Source organism: Drosophila simulans, chromosome 3L (assembly GCF_016746395.2).
Source record: "Drosophila simulans strain w501 chromosome 3L, Prin_Dsim_3.1, whole genome shotgun sequence".
Lineage (NCBI taxonomy): Eukaryota > Metazoa > Arthropoda > Insecta > Diptera > Drosophilidae > Drosophila > Drosophila simulans.
In genome coordinates, this window is record NC_052522.2 from 20364294 (window position 1) to 20374150 (window position 9857).

At 38.2% G+C, this 9857-nt stretch overlaps 2 protein-coding genes across 2 annotated transcripts; one reads left to right on the forward strand and one right to left on the reverse strand.

The window, feature by feature from the left end:
• Positions 1-1118: 1118 nt before the first annotated feature.
• LOC6738894 (cysteine-rich motor neuron 1 protein) lies at positions 1119-7519 on the reverse strand. Its single transcript, XM_016169167.3, has 6 exons — positions 7342-7519; positions 5118-5628; positions 3872-4002; positions 1987-2183; positions 1784-1911; positions 1119-1609 (listed from the first exon to the last, which is right to left on the reverse strand). Exons 2-6 carry the CDS (start codon positions 5462-5464, stop codon positions 1591-1593), a joined length of 822 nt encoding a protein of 273 aa, XP_016032715.1. The 5' UTR covers positions 5465-5628; positions 7342-7519; the 3' UTR covers positions 1119-1590.
• On the forward strand, positions 2360-3552 carry LOC27208446. Its single transcript, XM_016184010.3, has 3 exons — positions 2360-2465; positions 2518-2838; positions 3309-3552. The coding sequence occupies exons 1-3, from the start codon at positions 2406-2408 to the stop codon at positions 3462-3464; spliced, it is 537 nt and encodes a 178-aa protein (XP_016032716.1). The 5' UTR covers positions 2360-2405; the 3' UTR covers positions 3465-3552.
• Positions 7520-9857: the final 2338 nt, after the last annotated feature.

The following is a 9857-nucleotide window of genomic DNA, read 5'->3' on the forward strand; positions in this document are numbered from 1 at the left end:
TGGTCGATTTTTGGGCCAAAGGGGCTTGGAATTGGAATTGGAGTTGGGGTTTTAGAACGCTGCTTTATTTGCCAGGTAGTTACTAATGCTTGGAAGCAGGGCAGGTGAGTCGGTGGTTTCCGTGTACTTGCTTAATTATAATTTGCCTATTCCAAAGGTAAGTCACTATACTAAATAAATATATGAATAAAAAAATCCTACAATTAAATAGTTTAGAAAGCTTCGGCAGGCAAGGGAAAAAAAATATAAATGGATCAGCAGTTTGCATTCAGATAACTGGCATAACCATTAAAAACTTATATTTTATAAGGACTCGACTAACTGAAACAAGACACTTTATAAAAACATTTCTTTCATTAACGATATCTACAAGAATAGGAGAAAACTAAACGATTTCCACAAAGGAATTAGTGCGACACCTAGCGCCTGGCAGTTGAACCTACTGAATTCTACATGTATAACTTACACGTTTTCTACACCCTCTTTAGAGGTGCATACCTTACGGATAAAACAATAGTTAGCCATTACCCATTATGTAACTATACCCTCCGAGTAAAATAAATGTAAATATAAGAGATCATCGTGAAAATTATAAGATTTGTTTGTTTCATATGTGACGAATTAATTTTTTTTTGATTTGTTCGAATTTAATTGAGTATTTCTGGCAATTTATTTGCATTAATTATATGAACATACAAACAGCATAATTGATTTTAATATCAAAAAGGTTGACGAGTAGATAAAAAGTAGAAGTAAGCTTTTTCGACCCTATAAAGTATATACATATGTATATTCTTAATCCGTATTCAAGTCGATTTGGACGTATCCGTTGGTGCGCAAACCACCCAATAAAAGGGTTAATTTATTTATTATACCCGTTACTCGTATACTTTATTCGTTGAAAAGTATGTAATAGGTAGAAGGAAGTGTTTCCGACCAAATAAAGTATATATATTCCTGATAAGGAATAATAGCCGAGTCGTTCTGGTCATGTCCTTATTAACGTCGAGATCTCAGGAACTTTAAAAGCTTCAGTGTTGAAATTAAGCATAATTCTATAGAAGAGAAGCCCTTATTATAAACTATTAAGTCCCATAATAAAGACAATCAAGTTTCGCTTTGTTTTCTGACCACTTATATATTTTCGATGCTGTTTCAGTTAGCAAAATTTGTCATTCGGCTTTATTGTTTATTGAATGGCTTGACTTAGGCCTATGGAAAATTCCAACATTTTGCACATTTCGTATTTGTTATTTGTTTAAAGCAATAACATTTTGTAAATGTTTTCCATTTATTGTTTTGTATATTTTCTTTTCGGGGGCAGTAGGAATAAAAATTGCAAATTTATACATACGTACGCGCTTTCTAAAAACAATAAAGTAACAAATGTCTTAGGATACATACATTTTTGTCTATGTCTCATATGTACTTTTTCCTCATGTATATGTATATGTTGTTATATATGTACGTTATTAATAATAGCCATATAATTAGTTAGAAGTAAGCATACTATCTGTACAGAGATTCCTCATTTTGTTTTATTGAGTTAAGAGCTGAGAACGCGGAAAGTCGCAATGGCACATTCAGGCCTCAATCCTTCAAGATGATGCTAAAAAAAAGGGAATTTTGCTATTAAATACAAATTAGAGAAATCACTTCAGCTTTGAAAACCATTATAAAGGGTATCTAAAAGTTCACAATAAGCAATTGAGCAATTGAGACTAAAAAGATTCATACTTTTGGACACCTTTTTACATGATTTAAATCCCTTGGTTATACTTACATTCGTTTTTTTAAAGATTTTCGCTTTCTGCGCAGTTTTTTGTATGTGAATTTGCTCGGTGAGATTTTGTAGTCTTCATCGAATTCCTGTTCGAGTTTTATTAGATTTTGTAGATTCAACTGGCAGTCCTGGCGGGAAATCAAGGCGTATTAGAAGGGAAATTTTTGCGTGTGTGGGTGTGGATGGATGATTTGTGTACCAACCTCTAGGTTCTTGAAGTGCCAGCGAGAGTCGTCGAGGGATCCCCCATCGCTGGTCAGTTCGCTGAGACAGGTGCGCATAGTTGGCCAGCACTGGCAGCGTTTGTTGGTGATCTCGCAGCCCGGCTCCAAAACAATCGAATCGCTGTCGGAACAATTATCGTGCTGACTGTAGGTCAGGGCGGTCAGGTGCTGCAAATCTATTTCAAACATACAAGCAAAACAAATGCGGTTATTAACACCAAATCGGTGAAAAGGGGAGCATTTCTGGGTCGTATTAATCACATATTAAATGGTAATTAAGCCCCACAATGAACTTTGATTCTTAACGCATTAAAAGAGATTATGGTGGCGTTTATTTTAAATTATGCGAGGCCTATATAAGCCGACCCAAATCTAATTTTTCGCTTTAGTTTGGCATAATGCTGGCCCGGTTTTCGTTTTTCGTGATTTTTTTACCTCTGCAATTTGGACTGGCAAAGGTTTGTTGTGTTTGCCCCGCCTAATATTTTAAAAAGAAACTCTACCCGCCAGAACAACTATGACATCGCGATCAAAACACTGAGCTGCCAAATTATAGCCAAGAAATATGTCAATAGCTTGGAATGTCTACTTGTGCGGCCAAGGATTGCAATGGTATCGGTTAAATTCAGTTTAAACCAAACCATCGAGCACTTCGACGTGCTTGCAACATTTGATTTGATGAAAAAGGATAAAAGCCGCATGAATATAGCCGATATCAAGATGGACGGATGCAAATACTTGGGCTCGATGTACCAAAACAACATCGTTGGCAAATTGCTCAAAAGGCTCAAGTCGGTCAGCAATTTGCCAGCCAGCTGTCCTGTTTTAAAGGTTAGTATAAAATACATCCTCAATCTTTCATTGTTTATTTGCTATAGATGCGGGATTATATTTTGGTAATATGTTGATGAAACATTAGCTTTCCAGTCATTGTTACAATTTGAGAACTTCAACTCTTATCCAATTTTTCGATGACAACAATCCAGGAGAGCAATTTAATGAAATAGGACTTCCGCTTGTTTTTTCGGAGTTAGTCAAACTTTGCCCCTGCCCTGCACAGCAGAATGAAGACAAATATTTTCCCTTGAGATACAACTTTCAATAAATAAAAGCAAATATTTGTCAACATTTCGTGTTGAGGCACTCTCGCCGAACGAAACTAGTTAAAATTGAACAACATTCTGCAGTTATTTCATTTACCATTTTCCATTTTCATTGCAAATTGCTGCACAAGCGGGACGCATTAATTCCCCAAACACGATTATACACAAAACCCGAATTGATGCCATCAAATTATGCAGGGAAAACTGTACGAGATCCGCAACTATACATTCAATTCGGACGAATTCCCGCCAGGAGCTCCGCAGGCCAAATGGCAAGTGCGACTGAAATTGCTGAAGCGATCCGAACTGGTTGCGGACATATCAATTGAGGGCGCTGTGGTCTATAATACGTGATGTTAATGCATAATGGATGCGACTAAATACGAATGCTCCATAACCCAACCATAACCAGCTCGCCGGTGCCCCGCCCCCCACGCCCGCCCTTTTTTATTATTTTTACAAGTGATAAATGCACGTTGGAAAAAAAGTATGTTTCAAAAACCTATAACCTAGCAATAAAGAAGATTGTAGTGTATTAATAGCTTTAAATGTACCAACTATGTACCAATAATATCAATAATAACATCCTTAATAATATTATATTAAAATCCAATCCACAAGTTAATCTAGAAATTTGTACAAAAATAAAGTCCACTCACATATCCTCTTTCTTATATACATATGCATAAAATATAGTTCATTGGTATACCCTTTTTTTCTGAGTGCACATTTGTATAGTGTACATAAAACTAAGGACTCACCCATGCACACACCCAATCCGCTGCTAATGGGCAGCTTGGTCACACACTGCAGGGGCGGCTCACATTGACCGGAAAATCCGCCCGGACCGCCGCAGGATTCGCCCAAAGTTTTGGCGCATATGCGGCAACATCTGCGAATAGTTGGAGGTATGTATATGACATATAGAATAAATGGATGTGGGCATAATCCTCGCAATGGACTATGGATGGAATGAATCCCAGTAGTAATTGATTAGATTCCGTCTTCGATTCGATAAGCGTTAACAATTAGTTAACACTCTCTACTCGGAGTGAGCTGAGCAGAAGGATGCCTGATGTGAATTCCAATCAGTCCGTTACGTGACTCACGATGCGAATTGGGTTGGAATTCGGAGGAGACACTCTGATGTCTGACGCTCTTAATTATATCAATGCCAATTATTAAGATCGTGGTGAGCTTATGAATTTGTGACCATTTCATGCTTAGTTAGGTAATAGTTAGTAAAAACGTCACAGCTCTCTGCGAATCATTTTAACTAAACTATTTATTATAGATAAAGGAGAATTTAAGTACGATTCAAAACTATAACCATGTCGAATAATGATCTAATTAATAGGCATTGTTATATCAAAGTTTGCGTCTTTGTATTATTCAAATAACTTGTAAATAATTAATATATTTATTCAATCCTAAAATCATGGGAGTTTAACACTTGTATAATTTGGTATATGTGTATACATAAAACAAAAACGTTGATAATCCTGCGGGTAATCATCAAAGCATCAGAATTACGCACTATTAAATTGTTTTCTATTGTTTTGACCACCATTGTTCAACCAACGTTAATATAATGAAAATAAGGCTCGTTCGTGTGTTAGGCAATCAAAACAACAAAGCTTTGTGCATTAAACCTAATTTTGAGTCTGCCTATTTATTTTGGAAACTAACATTTTGGTAAAGGTACACACCGAAATTTAAAATTAATTTAATTGGTTTGATAACAACACTATTGCGCGAAACAAAATGGGGACACTGTATAAATAATTAAATCATAGAATGATTTTATGATTACTGGCGTACGGAAAATTGTATTCCACTATACCAAAAGTCAGAAGTTTAGCAGAACAAAATGAAAATTTTAAACAGAGCTCGACCGCTGGAATAAATCCTAATATCAATTTCTTTGGTTTGGCTCACATGCAAAATGGATGGCATGTGCAGGCCGGAATATATCGTTTTAATTGGAGCTCTGGGAGCGGGACTTACTTGCAGGGATCCCACAGCATTAGTCCTTTTCCGGGGCAGTCGGGTGAGCGGATCACGTCGCACTCCTTCGGATTGCAATAGCATTTGAGGCCATTTACCACGTGGTTGCTGCCGCCAGATGCTGCCATAACCAGGAGCAGATAGCACCACAAGTAGATGAGCAGCGCGCTCACGTTCAGGCGGCCAAAATAACTTCCGTTCGAGCGCATCCTAAGCGGAAGCTTGGCATTGTTGTGCTGCTGTTTGCCAGCGAGCCCCCTCTTCCGCTCCCCCTGCGACGACCTTGTGCGTACATCCTGCTCCAGGACCACGCCCCTCCGCCCCACGCCTCTGGCACTTCCGCCCATTTATAGGCAATTTTTATTGCGCCCTGTTGGCTGGCTCTACGGTGCGTTTGCGTTCCACTGCCTCCAATGATGATGATGATGCTGCTGCTGACGATGAGGATGCCTGGCAAGGATTCTGGCCCTGGATTCGACTGCGGGTCCGGCGCAGGCAATTTGCATGTTGACTGCAAAGAGCAAGAGCGTTTCTAGATGATTAAAATGCCATAAACTGCGGACAGGAGCTCGGTGCCCCATCCCCAAATAGCTCCAGAATTGGCGTTTTACAATTGAAAATTTGCGGAAATCGCTTGCCGGTCTAATTTCATTAAAATTTCATTGACGCCTGCCTACTTTCGATGGTCATAAATTTGTAAAATGGTTCCGCAATGTGTTTCGCTAAATTGAAATATCCTAAAATGGTGACACTTTATGAGCTAATCAAATTATTCATTAATAACATTTAAGCAACATTTCATTTAAAGCGCAATTTATTCCATTTCTTTTTTTTTATATTATGAAAATGTAATTTTTCCGAAAGTAGTATGTAAAATTAAAGTTTTCGAGCGCTGGAATAAATTAAATATGAAATTAAGTGCATAGCTTTCTACCAATTTCGTGTTGGGCCATAAATTAGTAATTAGTGGCTTACAAAACTTTCAGATGAAAAAGCGAAAGTGGAGTTTTGGCAGACACAATGTACATTTATAAAAAACTATATCTAATACTAAACTTTTCGGGGCATTGAATTAAACAAAAAACATTAACTTTTTGCTTACGGACTTAAATGAATTGCGCCTTAGTGGGAGCCAGATAATCCTAATTGCATTTTTATCGCATTGTAACTAATTTAAATTAAAACGGATTCGCAGAAGCAAATTAATTACCTTTTACACAAAAACAACATATTAACAATCTTATAGATTAGCGAATTAAAGCCCTTGTGATGCCGGAAAAAACTTTGTTAATCAAAAAATATGTAAAGGTCAATGTGCTGCTTCCGGCTATTTCCACAGAAAATGTTTTTTAATTGACTGTGAAAACTTTCACAGAAACCTAATCAGATTCAAATTAAAAAGTAATTTTTGAAAGCAAGCCCGACGTATTTGTCCATCAGTTTGAAAAAGTTTTCGCAACCGTTGCTCCCAATTAAAGTTTTCCCATTCAACTTGATGACACCATCGACATTTTTTTAATCAATGTCTGCTCAAACTGGCTTCAAATCGCACTCCGGCGACTCCGCTGGCTTAATTAACCAAAACGTGGTCAGGGCCAAAATCAGAGCCTGGAAAATGAACTCGCTGCCCATACACCACAAAAAAACAAAAATAAAGGAAAAATACATCGAAACAGAAAACAGAACTTCGGAAATTAATTTCAACGAAACCCGAAAAAGTATGCCACATGCCAAAAAGTTGTTGAAAATTCAACACAGAAAGAGACGGAACGACGCGTGTGCGAAAGGGACAGCATGAGGGGGAAATCGAATTTGTTGGAACACATGCCATACTAATTTGTATTTAAACGTTTGATGTTCTGTGACTACTCCCACTCTCACAATCAAACGGAAGAGTCCAGGCTTACAACATATTTTCGGAATTGTTGGTCACTCTATTTGCTGGGAAATCAATGGAAAAATAATAGGCTTTCGGCAATTGCAACTTGCTTTTCGATCGCTGTTTTGTGTATTTTCTCTATTTTTCGGATGAGTATTGCTTTCACTTTGCCTTGGCCGAAAGGACACTCGAAGCTATTGCCTTGGCTCTTGTTGTTTTTCCAGTTGCCTGTCAACCACTTTCAATTTGGCATTCAATTGTTGTTGTGTTTTTTAACAACGTCACTGACACAGTCACAAATCCTCCACACACACTGCACACACACACACGCACACAGGAGCACACCTCGTTACACCTAACGATAGACGTTTAGGACTAGCACTCGATATACTATATTCGCTATAGTAGTGCCGTGGTCCTTGTTGTTGTCGCTATCCTGACGCTAAACTTTCGGTTCCGACGGTTCCCAATGAATTTTTCATGCGCTTTTGTCTGCCGCACGCGGCCATTTGAGGCAAGAGACTGAACTAACCTGCTGCCGCCGTCGCTGCACAGACCATTTGCCAGTCAGAACGGACATATATCGCTCCGATTTCGGGATTTTCCAGTGTTTTTGTTCTTGTTTCTGGTGTCCCACAGAGGAATATCCCACTATTTCCTCTCACCACGCAGGCGCTCTCGCCGTTGAGCCTGGAAGGCAGAGCCATCAGACGCAACACGCGAAGGACCCTCGTAGTACTACTGAAATTCGGGTTCACACGCTGGCAGATTTCCGAATAATGCCAGTGAGGAGGGTATGAGAAAAATTTCCCATTTTTATTTTAAACGGAATCTTAAGTCTTAGTGCCACCAATTCAACATCAAAATTCAAACATATTTTAATTAAATATGTTTATAGTTGTATTATTATATAGTTGTAATATTAAGTTCTCGTAAAAATATAATTCGCAGGCTTATCATTATTTTGTATTATTTTTTTTTAGCTGTTTTAGGGAAGTAAAAATTTTATATCGGGCTAAATATAATTTGTTAGGCAGTCCTATGACAAGGATTGATTTGAATTGAATTTCAAAAATATCCCCTTTATTTTAAGAATCACTATTTTTAAAATCACGACTTTCGGCGCCGCATAAACACCGCGTTAGCGAAGAGCTCTTGATGATAATGGCGCGACGAGAGCAAACAGCGGATGCAGAAACATCCTTCAAAATATAAAGTCATTTTTGTTTATTATAATTACAAATAAAGAGCAGGATGCAGGGGCTTAAGACTAAGCTGATTTTGGGAAGGGCGTAGCCGAGATTCTCTGACAGGGCCTATCGCGAAAGCGGGCTAATGGCCAATTTAAAAGTATGAAAGTCAGGTCGTTTGTCTTGTGATTATTTTGTATACGTATTTTTTAAGCTGCTCGCAGTTTAGGCCGCAACTTTGATGATGAGACAGCCGTAGCCGTGTCAGCTGCTAATAAGCATCGCTCTAAGCAATTTGCCTCCAATAAAAGCCACACACCGCACGGGCCTATCGAGTAAAGTCCGCCCCCTGCCATTTAGACCCCCCTAACTGGTAAAAAGCGGGGCAAAAAACTTGCAACTTTTCCAATTAGCGTAAAACAGACGTTTGAGTCCAAAAGTACACGAGAGAGTTCAAGTCCGAGCTCCAGAGATGTGGGTGCCCACGTACGCCCACCGCCACCCCACCAAAATTTCCACCGAAGATGAGTCCGATGCCACAGCAAATGTTGCGTAAAACAACGGCGGACCGGGGCAGCCGAATATACCCATCCCCGCCGAAGCCCCCACTGAGTATCCACCCAACACTCCTCACCCCTCAGATTTACAATTGAGCAAAAGAGCAATCGGGAATTATGAGCGGGCAAACTTTTTCAACAGCAATAATGGAACGTAAAGAAAACGCTCAACCCACAAAATGTAAAAATGCAAAAAATGGGCAAAAAACAACTGAACCGAAAATATGAAAAAATCGGTGCAGTGTGGAAAAAATTGGTAATCAATGCGGCGTTCCAGTGGGAATCAAAACATCCGGTTAAGATAAAAAAGATATATATATTTTAAAACAACATGTTGACTGCCCATAAAAAGTTCCTCTTCATAATATTTAAATGCAATAGAGTTTATACAAATGAAAATCCAAATAGCAGGAAGCAAGTATGTATTATTAAATAATATTTTTGGTAGGCATTATTTGCATAAATACTTTCAGTTAAAATTAAACATTGTTACCTTCGCCAGGAAGGTACTTTATTATTATTTTTATTATACATATATGATATTAATTTGTTATCTTGAGACTTAAATGTACGTGTTTAGTACTGTATCAATTTGACAATAAATTGAAATGCAACAGCACGCCATTTAATTTATAAAGATTTTTTTTCGGTGCGGTTCGATGGCCAGGCAAAAAATATGGAAAACTTATGCGCTCAACTTGATATGCTGCAAAAAGTAAATGTGCAACAATGGTGGGTGGTGGGTGGCAGAAGCAGCTTAAATTGTAAGTGCCCCACCCCAAAGAATGCAGCATTTCGGCTATTAATTCTTGAACAATTGCCAGAGGCAAAAGTTTGCTTCACTGGTCGGGGAAACAAGTAAAAGAAAAAAACAGCAAGAGTGGCAGAGGAAAAGAGACTTCCCGCAGTCGGTGCACACATTTATTTTCAATGTTTCATTACTTAACAACTTTTTGATGACAGTTTTATTGGCATTTAAACAAAAATTGAAGTGTTCTGCTCAGCCATACATATTTTTCAAAATTTTTGTTCTCTTTGTTAGGTTTTTGTTTTCTGAGTACGTCATAAAACATTAAACACGAGAAAAACGCACACAAAAAGTTTTCTACGATTG